This window comes from Podarcis filfolensis (assembly GCF_964270895.1).
Source record: "Podarcis filfolensis genome assembly, chromosome: 13".
NCBI classification, from domain to species: Eukaryota; Metazoa; Chordata; class Lepidosauria; order Squamata; family Lacertidae; genus Podarcis; species Podarcis filfolensis.
In genome coordinates, this window is record NC_139615.1 from 34,197,763 (window position 1) to 34,217,522 (window position 19,760).

At 44.4% G+C, this 19,760-nt stretch overlaps 1 protein-coding gene across 1 annotated transcript in view; it reads left to right on the top strand.

Annotated features, from left to right (window-relative positions):
* Positions 1–19,760, top strand: part of DLX4 (distal-less homeobox 4) — a 34,211-nt gene that overhangs the window by 5,028 nt on the left and 9,423 nt on the right. Inside the window, exon 2 of the mRNA XM_083583533.1 lies at positions 18,749–18,942. Within this exon, the coding sequence (XP_083439659.1) occupies positions 18,749–18,942 (194 nt within the window). The remainder of the gene's footprint in view (positions 1–18,748; positions 18,943–19,760) is intronic.

The following is a 19,760-nucleotide window of genomic DNA, read 5'->3' on the forward strand; positions in this document are numbered from 1 at the left end:
AACAATAGGCTGCTCTCTTGAAACGAGGAGTCCAGGCAGCTCTCAACCCGCCCCCCCCCCGCGCGCCGCTTCTTCAAAAGAAGCCCTGAATTATAGCCAATAATTCGTTTCCTCGCAGCGTGTCTTGTTTATATATTTGAATCCCCAGCCCTCACCCCCCCAAACACTCTTTTTAATTGGCACCTGTCAAGATCAGCAAGGGAGATAGAAGATGTCTTTATGGTAATTTGAGGCAGAATTGCAGCACCACGGAAATCCATTTGCAAGCGCTGCCCTCTCTGTTTGGCTGAAGAGCAATTTCGATTTATTAGGCCGTCGTAGATCGCACGCACCGACGGCTTAATTAATGAGCTTTGGAACGCGCCGCGGCGCTACAATTCGAGGAGGCGATGATTACTACTTGCCACAGGGGCAACCCGCTTCCATATCGCTTAATCATGCAATCCAAGACCCCAAAATTAAGAGGGATCTTCCTAGCTGGCGCGGCTAGCGGAGAAAGACCGTTCATAAGATTCCGTCCCACCCCACGCGCAAACACACAAAACACGTGGCCTCGGTTTTCTTTTTGTTGCAGCCACCCCAGAGTTACCCAGAACGCTGCCTCAAGACAGAAAGGGTCGCCTTATCCGTCGGCGCTTCCCAGCTCGCTGCTGGGCCCCTTTACTCGGAAGTAAGCGCCTCTTGAGTCCAGTGGGACTTGGCCCCAAAGCACTATGTTGGGTAGGTCGCGAGCTTCCCCACGCCCATTGAGATCAGTAAGACTTAGGCCGCCTGGTTGCGTCCTGATTGCGCGCGATCCTAAACGTGCTTCCTGGCGAGAAAGCCCCGCTGAAATCCTAGGAACAGATTTCTTGACGAAGCGCGGTCAGCTAAGAGGTGTCAAACGGTCCTGGCTTTTGATGGCACCAGTTGCTGTTGGTTAGAAACAGGAGGTTGTGGCGGCTTTCGAATAACACAGAGCTTTTTAGGCAAGAGGGAAATTAGTTCTCAAATTGGAGGAGAAGTGGTTCCTTTGTCGTGCCGTTTACTCCTAGGTAAATGGGATTAGGGTGGCGCGTCAGTCTAGCGAAACAACATGATCGATTTATTAGAATTGTTTTTTACACCGAGTGTAATCACGTTTGCAGAGCAAGGCGGACTACAATGGGCGCGCACGTCTACAATCCGCCTTGCCCTGCGAATCTGATTGAATAGCAGGTCGGACCTTCTTGTGCTTCTCAGGAGTAAACCCCATGGACTTTAACAGGGTTACTCCTAGGTAAAGTGTGTTGCACGGCAGCGTTAAGGCTGTCAAATCAATTCTGTTGGGATACTGAGAATTATTAATATCTCACATCCAATACAACTGATCTGTAGAAAGGACTTTATGATCTGAAAACAGAGACAATGTACGTACTTTTGTAACCCAAGGAAATCATTAATAAAAAAAATGTTTAAAAATGGTTTGGGAGCACTGCGTCGGAGCGCGCAATTTTCCACAAATCGCTTCCGTTTAAAGGGGTGCGCGCTTGTAGAAGAGGAACTATGCAACCCTATGCGCGTCTACTCGGAAGTAAATCCACTGAGTTCGGCGGATTGCGCAGGAATAGGGTTGCAGACCAGTAGCGCAACGCTTGGGAGAATCCAAGTGACCTGTACATAGGATTGTTTTAAAGCTGCAATCCTGTGTGCATTTAGTTGGATTGAATGCAGTGGGACTTGCTGCCGTGTAGCATGTGGTATGAGCCGGGGAACCCTGGCTTCAAAAAGAAATCCTAGAAGTACGGTAATTCCCTTGTCGTTGTTATTTTAATGATTCGCCTTTCAGCCCGAAGCTTCCCAAGGCGGCCTACAAACAAATGCGTTAAAACGCCACTCACCAAGATCCCTTAAAACCAATAAACGTTGACGCCAATGATTCCCCCCCCCCCCGCAAGGGAGGCTGATTCTTTTATTACAGGCTTGTGGTATGGGGGAAGAGGCGGCTGCAAAATCCCTTTCAAAACAAATACAATAATAAATGTGGTATTAAGACTTTCAATTATATAATAATAAAATTAATTGAAAGTAGTGCCATAAATTGCGCTGTGTCGGAAATGTAAAAAACAAAACCACCAAAAACCCACACACAACGTTAGCGCGGAACCCTGGCAAGTCCTGGTTTTCTGGCTTTGAAGAAGAAAATAGGCAACATAGCGGCCCTTTTGATGTTTTTATATTTAAGCTTCAGCAGGTGAGGGCGTTTAAAATCAGCATTAAAATCGAATCCGCCAGTGCAATGAGTTTTGGGGCATGGAAAGGCAAGACAACCCGAACTGAATCGGGTTTTTTAAATTATTATTATTATAAAAGCATGATCTTACGCCAACTGCGGAAGAGCTTGACAGAAAACACACCGGTCCCTGGAATAAGTAAAAGGCGAGGCCAGGAGTCCGCTTGGCTTCATCCCAGCATGCCCAGGAACGTTTGCGGAGAATAGGGACACCGCATGGAATAATTTCGGCCTGTGCGTCCCAAGTAATTTATTTAAACCATTTAATAACCTCTCCGTTTTATTTTTCCTTCGGAAAGGAGCCGTGAGGAGCAGAAGGCTTAAAAACAAAACCCTCGTTGCGCGTGCACGAGGGTTTCCTTCCGAGGAAGCGCGCGCGGGATCGCCCTGTAGATCATTTTAGTGGACCAGCGGCGATCCGAGCCAAAGAGCGCTTTTAAGAAAGAAGAAATCGCTCACCTGTTGTTTTTAAAACCAGCGATCTGGCTTTGTGCGCGCGCGTTTTGGCGTGAACCCGAAAGCCCCGCCGTTTCCACCCGCTGCGCATTCCCTCCCCCCGAAGGCCTGCAGTTTAGGCGGTGTTAAATATCAGGTTAATTTCGTAGCTTCGTTTCTGTTCGGTTTCTTGGGCTCGTCTTGTGGTTCCTCCCGGCTGGCAAAGAAAGCTCTTCCTTAAGGAGAAAAGTGCTCTTATGTGGTTAATTTCAAGGGTTCCATTTAAGCCGCGCTCCAATTCCTCAGCGTCCTCAAACCTGGCTAATTAAAATCTCGATTTAAAACCTGACATGGTGAAATGAAGATGATTTCATGCAGTCAAATCGTTGCTGCAGGTTTGCGCTTTCGACGGATCGTTATTTCCATGAATCATCCGAGCGACCGCTCTGGATGTGTTAAGTTTCTTGAAGGGCGCTTTCGTTTCCAGACTTTCTCCTCGCCCCCTTCCCTTTTTTAAATTAGAAAATGAATGAATAAGGCCCTGAGATCTTTCTTCCAAACGCATCGGAACCCCCCTTCAATTTCAAGACGGCTTGACAGAATCCAAGTGCACGACAATCTCTTAGAATAAATGCTTAATTAATTTAATAATAATAATAATAATAATAATAATAATAATAATAATAATAAATATTAATCTCTACGCAGGACCGAGAGAATCTTCATGCTGAAATCACCCTGCCAGCCATTATATTTAATACTGAGCTAGGTGAGCCAGTGGTCCCACTCAGTCATCTCTCTTTAGAGTTGTTGTATATTAATAATAATATACAATAATAATGTATTAACAAGACTTGTGGTTGCAGGTGTGTTAGTCCCAACTAGCGAAACAAACAAACAACACCCCCCCCAAAAAAACTTACATGTTCTCTCAGGGAATAATTCATCGCCCTGGCTCTGCTAAACTTCAGATATCTGGTTTTATTACGGTATTGGTTTTATTTTGTCAACCGCCTTGTTTTTTGTGTAGTGAAAGGCGGTCTCCAAAGTCTTTAAAATCAAGACTTCGGCACCTGTGTTTCAATACTGGCAGACGAGATTTCTTGCTTTAGAGAATCAAGAGTTTAAGAAGCGGATAGTCGGGTGTGACACCCCCCCTTTTTTTTTTACCAACCCCAGTGTTAGAGACAGCAGGGAAGCGGTCAACTTCGCCTGGGGTGGGAGGCACCTGCCTTGTAGGCTCCGGCCGGAAGTTCTCCTGCGCAAGAGCGCGAGGTTGATTTGCAGGAGAACCACCGGCGGATTTGTGCCCCGAGACGTCACCTTGACGGTCTCTTAAAATCAATTGTGCGCGTGCAAGGTCGGTGTTTACGTCGATCGCTTGTGATTTTTCTACTCAAAGGAGTCCATAACTGGCTTTTACCATTCGCGATCAGAGACACTTCTGGTCATAAACGTTGTGGGAAACGTCAGGATTTTAGGTAAAATTTCCATTATATAGCACAATAATAATAACAACAATAACAATAAAATATAGTAATTATGTATTAGAAATTATATCTATTATATATTCACGCACACATTCAAATCTCCCCCTTCCCCCGTTTAAGTTTCTGAGGGCCTTGATCCTGGTGTATCTACTCCTTACACACGCAGCCAATCCACGTCCCCCACCCAGCAGATCCTTCAGCATAATAGAACACAGCCATCCAAGCAAAATCTGGCAGTCGATAAACTAAAATAAAATCCTCGGTTGGATCCAGACCGAACTGGTCCCCTTGAATTACAGCCTTAACAATTTAAATGGCTCAAGTCACGGCTTAGTTCCAACTGATTTCCATGGCAACTCCTCAAACCCCAGCCATTGTATACTCTGAAGCAAGCCCCATTTGACTCCATGAGACTTACTCCCAGGTAAATGTGTGCTTAAATACAGCATTGCAGCCTTGGTCTGAATCCAGTTTTACGCGTGCTCTAATTGATGCAGAAATATTAAGGCTTTTCTTAGACTGACTGGAGGGGAGGTGTTCCATTTTCTTTTTCTTCGTGTTTATATTTATTAAACTGGTTTTTTTTTTAAACGTAGACACAGGGTCAGGCGCCTTGATTTTTCTTTTCAACTTAAATTATTCCTTAAGGGCTCGCCACTTTAATCATTCTGACTAGCTGACATCTCGTACTTCGTGGATTGCGTGTAGGCGGTCATTATTTAGGTCTCTCCTTGTCTATCAAAGACAAGCGGCGTCTTCAACCGGTTTATAAAACCACAAGAATTGTGTATTTTGTTTTTTTTTAAGGAGGGGAAAGAGAGCTTACTTTTCACTTTGGCGGGGTTTGCGCAGGAGAACTCCCCCGCTGTTTTGCACTGCTCGATTTCAAGCAGATAAGAAGCGCGCTCCTAAGCGCGTTTACGCGCAAATAACTCCCATTGAGTCCAACGGGAGTGAGAGCGCAGTTTGCGCGCCCCGCGCGCTTTTACTCGGGAGTAAATCCCATAGAAAACAAATGGGGCTTCATTCTCAGTAGACAAGCCCTGCGATTTCGGATTAGATCGCTTTGTCATTTCCTTCTGGAGACCGTTTCCGGAGCGGACAGGAGTAGTCTACTCAGAAGTAAGCCCCATTGAGTTCAAGGGGATTTGCTCCCACGTAAGCACGTGGTCGGTTGCAGAATAAGCTGGCAAAAAAAAAAGAGATAAGCGAATTATATTTAATAAAGGCTCGTGCCCAATATTCGCCAGTTAAACTGCAGCCTGCAGTTAAATTAGTGGAATTCGGAGTCCCCACCTCCGCAAATTGTGTTGATATTATTATTATTAATCCATTTGAATCCAGGTATTTTGGTTTAACCAAGCAAGGCCGATCGCGTTTATTTGATAACATTAACCGGTTGTGTTGGTATCAACAGAAAAGGAAAAAAAACTGAACAGAGGATCTTTTTGGTGAAACTGTGTGCGTGTGTTTTAACTGAGATCAACAAAGTACAGCCCTAAAAAAAATTCTTATAAATTTCCTTAGGGGAAGAAGAGGGGTGGGGAGGACCACGTGGGCGGGCCCAGGTAACCGAACACCCTGCACTCCATGCAATTATGGGCCCTGGAACAAATAACTTTCTTCACCTGCGAAGCTCCCGCTCCCGAAGTGACTGCGGCTTGTTTACTTTGAGATCTGTTGCGACTCCGGGATTGACAGCCAGAACCGACGCTTGTTTACCGGGAACGAAGGTCTCCCGGGATTGACAGTCCTGAGAAATCACTGCATCCTTTACTCAGGAGTAAATCTGACCGCCCACGACGGGATTTACTCCTGCGTAAGTGTGGACGCAGTGGTGCTGTGGTCTAAACCACTGAGCCTCTTGTGCTTGCCGATCAGAAGGTCGGCGGTTCGAATCCCCATGACGGGTGAGCTCCCGGTGCTCTGTCCCAGCTCCTGCCAACCTAGCAGTTCGAAAGCACACCAGTGCAAGTAGATAAATAGGTACCACTGTGGTGGGAAGGTAAATGGCATTTCCATGCGCTGCTCTGGTTTGCCAGAAGCGGCTTAGTCATGCTGGCCACATGACCCGGAAGCTGTATGCTGGCTCCTTTGGCCAGTAAAGCGAGAGGAGCGCCTCAACCCCAGAGTTGTCCGCAACTGGACCTTATGGTCAGGGGTCCCTTTACCTTTTAAGTGTGGACGTGGGTGGTGCTATGGGTTAAACCACAGAGCCTAGGGCTTGCCGATCAGAAGGTTGGCAGTTCAAATCCCCGTGACGAGGTGAGCTCCCGTTGCTCGGTCCCTGCTCCTGCCAACCTAGCAGTTCGAAAGCACATCAAAGTGCAAGTAGATAAATAGGTACCGCTCCGGCGGGAAGGTAAACGGCGTTTCCGTGCGCTGCTCTGGTTCGCCAGAAGCGGCTTAGTCATGCTGGCCACATGACCCGGAAGCTGTATGCTGGCTCCCTCGGCCAGTAAAGCGAGATGAGCGCCGCAACCCCAGAGCCGTCCGCGACTGGACCTAATGGTCTGGGGTACCTTTACCTTTAAGTGTGGATAGGGTTGTAAGCCTTTCGTCATGATCCCTATCCGGTTCAAGAAGTCCAGAGCAGCTTGCTCTTGAGGAAAACCTTCCTTGGAGGTTTTCAAGCAGAGCTTGGGTGGCCGTCTGTCATGGATGCTTTAGTTGAGATTCCTGCATTGCTGGGGGTTGGACTAGATGACCATTGGGTCCCTTCCAACTCTATGATTCTATGAAACAAGCTCAGGCCGAAACCCCCTTCTAATCTAGCTTCCTGGTCTCAGAGTGGCCAACCATGTGCTTATGGGATGCCCACACAAACAGAACAACCTGCACCACTGCCCTCTCTAGTCCCCAGCATACTGCCTCTGATAGCAGACATAGAACATAGCCATAATGTCTAGTAGCCATGGAAAGACTTAACTTCCGTTAATTTGTCTAATCCTCTCCTTTTGAAAGCCATCTAAGCTGGTGAACATCACTGCACCATCTTATAGGAGCGGATTTCGTGCTTTAAACCACGTGCTGTTAAATTTATTCCCCTTTGCTGACTGGGGTGGCCTTGGGTTCTAATCTTACAAGAGGAGGGAAAACTGCTCCTTATTATCTACCTCCCCCATTCCATGCACAAAATGTTACACACTTCCATCATGTGCCCTTTACTCTAGGGTTCCCTCCAAAAAACTAAAAAAGAAAGCAAAAAACCTAGAATCTTAGAATTGTATTAATAATAATAACAAGAATCTCATTGTTTATACCCTGCCCAATTCCAGCTGTAGAACTGGAATAAATCCTTTGGTCATCTAATGCTTAGCTTTGCACTTGTGCTAGCAGTTTTGTTGCTGCTCCTCATAGTGGAGTTTTCTTTATCCCCTAGATAATTTTGGTTGTGTTTTTCTGAACCCTTTCCAGCTCTGCGATATCCTTCCTGAGATGAGGCAGCCAGAACCGTCCGTGGCCTATCAAATTGAGTCTCACCTTAGATTTGTACAAGGGCGCGATGATATTATTGGCAGTTTAATTTTCAGACCCTTTCTAAATAATTCCTCTTTTTTTAATTATTAAATATTTTTTTATTAAATTTTCCATTTTAACAATCCAATCCAATCACATTCAGTATTCCAAATTATACAAATACAAATCATATCGTCCAAATATTCTGCCAAATTATATTTTTTTTTGGGGGGGACTTCCCATGCTTCAAGTCTGGGGGGGCTCTGATCCTTTCTAAATAATCCCTACCTTGGAATTCTGCTAGGATTGCAGATTTTCCATTTTAAGCTTATTTCTTTGGAAGTCAATGGGCCTTACTCCCAAGTAATGGCAGTTGTGCAGTGTGGCTCTGCCTTTAGTCAGAAATTAGCCCAGACAAGCATGCATAGGATTTTGCAGCTTTATAATGCAAGCCTGTACATGAATACTCAGGAACAAGCCCCATTGAGTTCAGTGGAAGTTGCTGCTGAGTAAGTGTGCATAAATTTGCAGCCTTAGACTTGAAAGGCAGGTCTGCTTCTTCTTACTTTCTGTAAGTTGCCCTAGTCCCACCGCCCCCAGTTGCCATTATTGTTGTTTTTTCCAAGTCAGTGCGGTGTTTGAATCATTTATTTATTTAATGCATGTGTGTGTGTGTGTTTTAATACTAATATTTTATAAAGAAGCTCAAAGTGCTGTACAGCATTAAAAATGAACACAATTATTGAGGTTTTTTAAAAAATAATAAAAAACCGATACAACATATGCTTATAAGAGCATATAAAATCAGAATTTGGGGTATTTCGAAAAATAAAAATGGGATTCAATTTTATGGCCCAGGAGAAACGGAAACCTGTGTTTTTCGAAGGCATCTGACGCAACTGATAGTTGCTGCTTCAGGTTTCTGTAAATCCTTTTAGAGAGGAATGTGGATCAGGTGAATTCATTCCAAGTTTGATTACTGCAAAAGCGACAGAGACCGCCCCTTTCATAAAGTCAGGTAAGGATGCATAGGATCGGATCCCACACTGTTTCTGGGGGGCGGGGGCAGGGAATGCTTCCCCTTCCTCATTTTAGAAGATTCTCACACCTGTCTTGGATCAAATATCCTGTCCAGTCCCCCTCTTGGCCTGCCAAGATATGAAAATATAACACAACCACAGGGACTTATTTATCTGCCCAATTCAACAGGTGAAGCTTCTCTGAGCCGGAAGCTGCGGTGATGGGCTGAAGCTACACCACTTGCATTTCTGCCTTACCGTGTTGCTCTGACAGAGAGCTCTTGCTTTGTAAAAAAAATAAAGGAAAGTAACACACCCCGGAAGAATGCGGAGTCTAAGGTGACCAAGATGAACTCATAAAGATAGAAATCCCAAAGGATTAAAATGTCCAAGCTCTTGTTATGAATTTATGTTCTAGGAAACCAAGATTATGAGAAAGGATGAGCTCTAGCTATGTTACTCTAGTGGAGTGGTTCTGTTAATTGGCAAGGATATGCTGTGAAATGTGATCCAGTGGAAGATTTCTTAAAAGTTATTACTGGGTATTATTAAGTAGTGTTGGTTTGATCCTCATCTGTATAGTTTGTCATACAGAAATTCAGATGGTAATCAGGCTGCAAATAAAATCATAATGCGTGTACATAATATTGCTTAGTGTTAAGAGTAATTACAGACCTAGAAATCCTTGCAGTGGCCCTACAGGGAAGGGCAATATTATTAGAGCAAACAGGGGAGGTGGCAGGGAATAGTTGCTACTCTCAGGCACCCACTTACCTGAGAGTAAGCTCCATTGAACTTGAGGGGACTTACTTCCAAGTAGATGTATGTAAGATTGTAACCCTAGGCACATTTATTTGGATACGCTATTGGGATGATGGTGGTGAAAGCAAGATAGGAACCAGAAATAATATGCATTTGGGTGTGGATTTGAGTTTTATCTTATGAAACTAAATTCTTTGCCTGGTGGATTTTAATATTCTTTCTGCTAACTCTATCTCTGCATCATTCATGCTAATGAAATGGATCGTGTCCTCTTAAGATCAACTAACATGGATCTCTTACCAAGATAGGAAAGATTTCTTGGCAAACATTTGGCTATGTTTTGCATAACATCAGAAGCCAACAGTATTATTATTATTATTATTATTATTATTATTATTATTATTATTATTATTTGCCAACAGTATTATTTATATGCTTTTACCATCAACATTAAGGGACGCGGGTGGCGCTGTGGGTAAAACCTCAGTGCCTAGGGCTTGCTGATCATAAGGTCGGTGGTTCGAATCCCCGCGGCGGGGTGAGCTCCCGTCGTTCGGTCCCTGCTCCTGCCCACCTAGCAGTTCAAAAGCACCCCTAAGTGCAAGTAGATAAATAGGTACCGCTCCGGCGGGAAGGTAAACGGTGTTTCCGTGCGCTGTGCTGGTGCTGGCTCGCCAGATGCAGCTTTGTCACGCTGGCCACGTGACCCGGAAGTGTCTTCGGATGGCGCCCGCTCCCGGCCTCTTGAGCGAGATGAGCGCGCAACCCTAGAGTCGGTCACGACTGGCCCGTACGGGCAGGGGTACCTTTACCTTTACCTTACCATCAACATTTATGTGTCTTGGTGGCTTCTAAAAATAACAGGTGCCAAATCTTATGGTCTAACTAGCAACCACGGCAGTTTTCCAGCCCAATTCTGTGTACATTTCCTTAGGCATGAGTATGGGGATTTCAGTAGGACTTAACTCCTGTCTGCGTTTTGGATTTAGGATCCCAGACTTAGGCTATCGTTTTTTGTACCCGCTAACTAGGGAGGAAGCCCCATGGAACTCAATGAGACTTGTTTCTGAGCAGAGGTCTGTGTCACTGCAGTGCAATGCACTCTTAACGTGGGAGGGAAGACAGCAGGGCTTAACTTCTAACTTGGTGTCTCACAAAGATGTTTTGGGAGAATGAAGTGGGGAGCATTGTGATGAGAAGTTAAACCTCCAACATTTGATTTTTAAAGCATTAAATGTGGCTGGGGTGGAAGGGGGGAGAAGCTCTCCTGCCTAAATAGACAGAATAAAATTGAAAAGAGATGGGGGGGAAGTTTGTGTGTGTGTGTGTGTGTGGAGGTGAGAAGACACTACAGTGGTACCTCAGGTTACAGACGCTTCAGGTTACAGACTCCGCTAACCCAGAAATAGTACCTCGGGTTAAGAAGTTTGCTTCAGGATGAGAACATAAATCGTGCAGCGGTGGCACGGCGGCAGCGGGAGGCCCCATTAGCTAAAGTGGTACCTCAGGTTAAGAACAGACCTCCAGAGCGAATTAGGCTCTTAACCTGAGGTACCACTGTATTATGATTTTAAATTAAACAAACAAACAAGCAAGCAAGCAAGCAAACAAACAAACAAACAAACAAACAAACAAACAGGGGAATTATGTGCCCCAAATGGGATCCTATGGGATCCACACTGAAGTCGGCAGTTGGAGAGAAAATAGCAATGGGTCCCAAGATCCCTTGCAATATAGCAGGTAGATGCTCTTCAGTAAACGATGGTAAACACGAATTCTGCAGAATTTTGTCCCATTCCACTTCTCTCTCCTAGGCTATCCCCCTTGTTTCTGGCAATGCACCCCAGGCTTGTGATCGAGGCAGTATTGCGCCTCTGGCGCAACACAAACATCTTTGTGCCATGACAGCAGTTCTTAGGCAACAAGACATCTCAACCCCCTCTGTGCAATGCACTTGCAAAAATTTTAAAAGCAGAGAGTCAACTCCCCCCCCCCCCAAAGCAGCAGCTACTTTCTTACAGGGTGTTATTTCATCATTTTGTTTGTTTGCTAGTTGAAAAACACAATAAAGACATGTGACTTTATTGTTTCAAAAACCATCTGCACACCATACATTTAAAGCACGGCCACCAAAGAATTCTGGGAACTGTAGAATTTGTTAAGGGTGCTGGGAACTGTAGTTTGGTGAGGCTTGAACTACAATTCTCAGAATTCTTTGGGACAGGGCAATGTGTTTTAAATGTATGGTGTATGTGCAGGAACACACAGAGAGAATGTGTGTCTTTGTGCGCATACCCCTAAACATTTTGTGAATCTAAGTTTGGCCTCAGTGAGGGGCAGTATTTCTATATGAGCAGGAAAATGAGAGTACCCCCTAAACTTTTTGTTTTTTAAAGAAAAAAAATCACTGTGAGTATATGTGTAAAGCCACTTTGGCATCTAAGCAGCATATACCGTATTTTTCGCTCTATAAAACGCACCAGACCACAAGACGCACCTAGTTTTTGGAGGAGGAAAACAAGAAAAAAAATATTCTGAATCTCAGAAGCCAGAACAGCAAGAGGGATCGCTGCGCAGTGAAAGCAGCAATCCCTCTTGCTGTTCTGGCTTCTGTGATAGCTGCGCAGCCTGCATTCGCTACATAAGACGCACACACATTTCCCCTTACTTTTTAGGAGGGAAAAAGTGAGTCTTATAGAGCAAAAAATATGGTAGGTAAAGAACTGTGTATATGCACATCTTGATAGTTAAAGGGAGCGGCTGTTTTTTGTGTGATTCCCCTGCCCTGAATCTTTCTCTGACTTGCCAAAACTTCTGTCTTCTGCAAGTGTTTGTCTTCTCTATTGTGGCTTCGACAGTAGCACATGGATGTGGTTTATTGAGGCGCCTAGGGAGTGTTCTTCGTTAAGCCTAACAGCTTGTCTTTTGCTTTGCACATCAATTGAGCTTCTTAATTAAAATTCACCCCGGTGAGAATTAAAAGCCGCACTGCTCAGGGACCTCTCCCCTCGCCTCTTTCCCCTGACACAGTTTCAAGCCAAGATGAGGGAAAACAAGGCCTCTGATTGGACAGCGGCTCTTTCCTGAAATTGTTTGCATTTTTTGGACTCTGCTTTCTTCTCCTCAATTACTCTGTCCTCCTTGGGGGGGGGGAAGGAGCAAATTTTTAAAAACAAGGAATATAATGAGGAATTTTTTTTGCATAATACAATCAAGTCTGGAATTTTTATGCAGAGTATGTCGGGTTGGAAAGAACTGAGAATGTGTGCTAGATTTTCTGTTCCCATTTAGAAAAAAGACCAGATTTGTTAAAACAGAATAGACTTTGCAACTCCAAAGCACAGAGGAGGAAAAATGATGCTGATCAACCACGCGTTACAATCCTTAGGTTTTGTACTTGGTAAATGATTTTTTTTTTAATTGCCTGTTCTCCATGAGACTGCTGTAAAAAAAAGGAGAGAGATATGGAAAATGTGAATTTCTAAAGTTGAAAGTTTGGCATAAATGGAGGCTTTTTGTCTAAGTGCAATTGCTGTGCAGGGTGGGTGATTTTCATGGGGCTGTGACTAGGGAGGGAAGGGTTAAATTACCCTTCCTCCTCCCCCCAGTCCTTTAATGCACCCTCTATGCATTAAAAAAACCCCAATGAAAATTGCTTATCATTAAAATAAAATATTGCTCATAAAAAAAATGTATTATCCTTACTCTTAACGCTGATGACATTGAACACTTTGAATTTAATGTAACATGGCACTGAGCCCTTTAGTGTTATAATGATTTTATTTCCTTCAGAGATGGTTTTATTATAATATATATAATTTTGTGGCACAGACTTGAATTTCACAGAGTTGCATCAAATGGACACATTTTGATCGTGGAGCTTTGTATATGCATGCAAAATGTCCCCCAAACTCCCCTATGCTCATCTCCTCTGCTGTTGTTCGCTGGCTGATTGGCAGCTGTTTCAACATATCATTCCTTCTAGTTGTTGCCTAAACTGGGGCTCCTTTTTCCTGGTCATGTGATTGAGACTTAGCCACTGTGAGGATGTCACAGGACTATCATGTAGCCAATCAGATCTGGCCAGCGCTATCATGTAGCCAACCAGATCCGGCCATGTGCTGACATCACAAAGCCAATTCATGGCGACCTTTCCTGCCCTCGCTCTGAGCGAAACCCTTTTAACCACACCGGAATTGCCAGGCAAGGGAGAGGTACCTACAGGTTGCCAAAGCTTCCCTGGAAAATTGCCTTCTGTGGGGACTCTGCTCGGTTTCAGCCGAAGAGCTGAAGGTGCTGGTGTGGGCTGGATCCTGTTCCTGCTCTGGGGCTGCAGCCTCCAAAATGCTCCGTTCTGGAGGCTCTGATGGCTACCAATGGCTCCTAGCAGTAGCTTCTGCCCAACTACCATTGGTCAGGCAGCCTGGGTTCCTCCTTGCTGGCAGGGCTCCTCCACAGTCAGTGGTAAACTCCCATCATCAGGGCTGGGCAGGGAGACACTTCAACCACATCCAACATTTCAGGCAGTGCCGGATTTACGTACAGTGGTACTTCGGCTTAAGTACTTAATTTGTTCTGGAGGTCCGTTCTTAACCTGAAACTGTTCTTAACCTGAAGCACCACTTTAGCTAATGGGGCCTCCTGCTGCTGCCATACCGCCGGAGCACGATTTCTGTTCTCATCCTGAAGCAAAGTTCTTAACCTGAAGCACTATTTCTGGGTTAGCGGAGTCTGTAACCTGAAGCGTATGTAACCTGAAGCGTATGTAACCAGAGGTTACATAGTATAAGCTAAACAAGCTATAGCTTAGGGCCCCACTTTCTTGGGAGCCCCCAAAAAAATTAAAGGAAAAAAAACACAACTGGATGTGCATTTCCAAAATATACAATAAAAAACAAATAAAATAAAACCTACATACAGCAACAGTGTTTTGCTTTGTATAGGCTCTTATGATGTAAGTAATGGGCCCCGCCTGCTCGCCTGCTCCCTAAAACATCACTGGTTTGCTCATTTCTTTATATAGGGTGCCTACATAAAATAGGTATTTTATGATAAAATACATATTTTGTTATGTACAAATGGCTTGAGATACCTATTAGGTCCATAAATTACCATATAGCATATATTCAACACAAAAAAACCAGTAACAAATTGTTCTTGACAAAAGACAGCTGGACATATAAAGGGCCCCATTGCCTTCAGTAGCTTAGGGCCTCATCAAACCTAAATCTAGCCCTGATTTCAGGTCAGGGTTAGATTGCTCTGTTAGTTCATTCCTTCAACGCTTTCTACCACGATTTCTCTTCCTATCTGTTGATAGGAAACAGTTCAGAAACACCTTTATGCAAGGAGATTTATTTTGCCGTAAAATGTTAATGGCGGTGCCCTTCTGTCGCCCCCTCTCTTCTCTCAGCTGCCCATTAGACTTGCGTTTCGGCAGGGCTTAAATCCTTGCACAGTGTTTAAATGTTCCGAGTCCCTTAAGCAGATTTGGGCACCTTTTTAAGAAGCACATTGAAAGTCCATATATTACCACATTGACACCTTAGAGCAGGTTAATAGTTGAGGGTCTCTCAAGGGGTCTTGGGACATGTAGTTCTGTGGGAGTGCAGAAAACTCACTCAACGTTGATGCCATATTTCTCCGATGAAAATAGGGACGCCCTAAGGAAAAGCGGGACATTCCGGGATCCAATCAGAAACCAGGACAGCTTCTGTAAATCTGGGACTGTCCCTGGAAGATAGGGACACTTGGAGTAAGGTTGCTTTACGTCCGGAATTTCCCAGACGTAGTGGGGATTTGGCCATCGATTGCAGTGTCTGGGTGGGGATCGCTGGAATGTCCGGGGAAATCCAGACGTATTGTAACCAGTGTCGAAAAAGTAGTTTTTGGCTCAAAATAGCTCAAAAATGTTTTTTTTTTTTAAAAAACTTTTGTTTCCGGATTTTCACTTTTTGAAACATATCAATCCTAACTTGGCGGTTCTGTGATAACATGCAAGCCCTGATTATTTCCTCTACAATATTGTTGTTCACTGCAATGGGAATCCAGTGGCACACAGACGACTGGCCTGCTTTCCCCTGAATCACAAAGATCACTGGGAAGAAGCATTGTGGCACTGTGAAAATTATACAGTTTTCAAGATTCTCCATAGCTGCTAGAAGCGATGACATAGCAGGGCTTTATATGTATAGTGAGGAGGCAGCCATGCTCTGTATGCCTGACTGCCTTTGTATGTTTGTGTTACCGGAATCTCAGCCCTGTTCAGATATCCTTGCCCACTGCTTAATGTACTACCAAGTGATGACTTGCGTGTTTGAAGGAGCCTTCAAAAGACAGATGACAGCTACACTTTCCAAGGGAGGTAGTCAGTAAGGGATGTGCAAGAATATCTGGTCCCTGACACTCAGTTGATCCACATGGTCATTTTGGGGTATTAAAAAATGTCTGTAGCTATTTTCCTGCCCCCTTAGCCAGTGCCGGATTTACATATAAGCTAAACAAGCTATAGCTTATGGCCCCACTCTCTTGGGGCCCCCAAAAAATTTAGAGGGGAAAAAAAAAAGCCTGGCTGTACATTTCCAAAATATAAGATAAAAAACAAATCAAATAAAACCTACATACAGCAACAGTGTTTTGTATTTTGTAGGCTCCTATGATGTAAGTAATGGGCCCCGCCTGCAAGCCTGCTCCGTAAAATATCACTGGTTTGCTCATTTCTATATATAGGGTGCCTACGTTCTGCATGTGCAAATGGCTTTAGATACCTATTAGGGTCCATAAATTACCATATAGCATATATTCAACCAACCCCACCCAAAAACAGCGACAATTTGTTGTTGACAAAGAACAGCTGGACATATAAAGGGCCCCATTACCTTCAGCAGCCTAGGACCTCATCAAACCTAAATCTGACCCTGCCCTTAGCCCATACCAAACACATACCCTCCAACATTTCTCCGATGAAAATAGGGACATCCCATTCCATAATGATAACCTTGCTCTTTATACTGGCAGCTTCCAACATATATAAAAATATAATAAAACATTAACAAAAAAAACCCTTCCCTGTACAGGATTGCCTTCAGACAGCTTGGGAGTCAGATAACTCCATACCCTCCAACATTTCTCCAATGGAAAATACAGACATCCTACCATACCCTCCAACATTTCTCCAATTAAAATAGGGACATCCTTCAGAAAAGTAGGACATCAGAAACCAGGATGTCGTCTTTAAATCAGAAGCATCCCTGGAAAACAGGGACACTTGGAGGGTCTGTAAACGTTTGCATGGTGTAAATCCTGCCTTAGTGGAGGAGTGGGGGCCAAGTGCTAGGGTGTGGCTAAATCTGGCAGATGGGCAGGGCTGTCTCCCTGTCAATCACGTGACATCACAACCGGGGATCTGGATTCATAATGCTCTGCTGGGATCTGGGATCTGGGCTAGTGGTTGAGGCTCAACTCTGAACCAGGACTTACCCTACAGATTTGTGAATTAATATCTCAGCCCCTAGGAGTTAGTACTAGTGGGTTCCTGAGTGTACACAGAGAGCCACATGCAGTCACCACAACCTGCCCACCCACCATAAAAATTGAGATTTTTGTGTCACCTCTCCATTTAGGAATTAGGAACTGAACTGTGACTAATTGGAACAGTGGGCATTTTCAGATTTGTTTTTGCACCTGCGGGTTGACATGTGAACACAGTGCTTTTGTGCATGTGCAGAGTGCTTTCTTCACCTAACTGCAGTGGTGTAGCTAGGTAATTTTAGACGCCAGACTCCATGAGGGAGTAGATACAGGGATTCCAAAGGATCTTAAGAAATTGTTTATGTATGCTACAACTGCAGCTAGAATGGAATTTGCCCAGAGGTGGAAAGAAGACATTATTCCAACCAAGGAAGAGTGGCCGATCAAATTAATTGACTATGCCGAAATGGCAAAATTAACAGGTGCAATAAGAAACCAAGACGGGGAAAGAATTACTAAAGAGTGGGGGAAATTTGTGGAATATTTGAAAAGTTATGGCATCAGCAGGGTTAACCTAAAACCAGCAGTTTAATAAAAAAATGATTAAGAGTAAGAAAAGAATAACTTAAAGAGGGAGTTATGTGGAAAATGCAGTATAAAAAATCTAAAACTAAAGAAAAAAACCACAAAAGGAGGGGAGGGGACAAATTCATAGCTGTTTTGGATTATTTGTGAGTTATGTGTCTGGTATTTGTATGTTTGTAAACTTTTGAAAACCCGAAAAACCCACCAAAAACAAAAACAAACAAACAATGCTATTTGGGGGGGGGGCAGAGACTCTCTTTAGAAGTTAGTGGGTATATCTTTGTTCACTTCAAAACTGGCTCTCCTGGTCATTCTGCTGTCTGGAGCCCTGGGTGTCCGCCCCAAAATCCTGCTTGATGGCATTATCAAGGTCTTTGAGGGCATCAGGGGCTCTGAGGTAGATTAAGATTCCTATACGACCCTCTTGGAAATCGATTCCAGCTCCTGTGCTGATGCATTCACCAGATTTCAAGCACATACATACATACATACATAAAATTAAAAATGCACGAATTGGCTGGTTTGAAAATTCAGTTTGTGTGAATAGCAGTGTTTTCAGCATCAAATGCAAATGAGCAAAACAACAACAACAACAGATGGAGTAGCTACCACAAAGCACCCGTTTCTAGATATGCCCTTCATGATTGTATACACATCTTGCAATCTTATGATCGTACAATCCTCACTGGGTGGGGGGGGGGACCCTTTCCTGGTGCCATTTGAAGCAAGGGTTGAAGAAAATGATACAAACACAGATTTCTTTTTTTTTTTAATTCTTTATTGAAAAATTTAAAAAGTACAAAATTACCAGTGCACAGAGTAAGATAAGACACGAAAAAGAAGAAGAAGAAACAAGAAATCGTACCCATGCAGAAACCAAAGCAGAAAAAAGATGTTGTGTACATTAAAAAAGGGGGTAGGGGCTTGTTATGGTAGTTAACCAGACCTTAATCTAATACGGTATTTATGAACTGGAAAAATAAAAATGTATCTCTCTTTAATGATTGGATGGAGAATAAGGATAAGCTTGCTACAAATGAACAAGTTGTGCACAAACGTAGACTTGCCATGGACAAATGTAATGATATTTGGACTTTGTTTTTATAAAGATGTAAGCACAGATTTAACAGGATCCCACCACACCCCGCATCCTGGTGGTTGCATGCATTTATCCAAATCCTGGATAAATCCTTGTCTGGTTATATGTTAACAGTCGCTGGAATTGGGTCCAGTTACTTACTTCCTTTTCCCTTTCACCTTTCTGTTTGCTTTCGAAGACCTTGAGAAATCGACCATCATTGAGAACGGCGAAATCCGCATCAACGGCAAAGGCAAGAAGATCCGCAAGCCGCGCACAATCTACTCGAGTCTCCAGCTCCAGGCCCTCAACCAGCGCTTCCAGCAAACCCAGTATCTGGCATTACCCGAGCGAGCCGAGCTAGCAGCACAGCTGGGCTTGACCCAAACCCAGGTGAGATGTTGCAAATGTCCTTTGGTTCATTTATCTGTAACATAACTTCCCCCACCCCCAGGTTTCTAGGAGTTTTAGGTGTGATCTACATGTAGGTTAAGGGACACGGGTGGCGCTGTGGGTTAAACCACAGAGCCTAGGACTTGCTGATCAGAAGGTCGGCGGTTCGAATCCCTGCGACGGGGTGAGCTCCTGTTGCTCGGTCCCTGCTCCTGCCAACCTAGCAGTTCGAAAGCACGTCAAAGTGCAAGTAGATAAATAGGTACCGCTCTGGCCGGAAGGTAAACGGCATTTCCGTGCGCTGCTCTGGTTCGCCAGAAGCAGCTTAGTCATGCTGGCCACATGACCCGGAAGCTGTGCGCCGGCTCCCTCGGCCAATAAAGCGAGATGAGCGCTGCAACCCCAGAGTCGGTCACGACTGGACCTAATGGTCAGGGGTCCCTTTACCTTACATGTAGGGTGGCCTGGTGAGAAAGAGGACTTTAATACTTGTGTTTAAAAAAAAGAAGGTAAAGGTAAAAGACCCCTGGACGGTCAAGTCCAGTCAAAGGCGGCTATGAGGTTGCGGAGCTCATCTTGCTTTCAGGCTAAGGGAGCTGGCGTTTGTCTACAGACAGCTTATCTCCTTTTTCCAAAGAAAAGGAAGAAAATAAAGAGGAAAGGAAAGGAATGCAAGGCCCTCTATCACAATTATATCTTAACCCTTATTCCATGCACAGAAGACTGAAATCTCCCAGCTCTCGCTTGGGAGCTTCCCCCCTCCCACTTTCCCTAGCCTCTCCCCCTGGAAGATCCTCTCTGCCCTGCCCCTCAGGGAG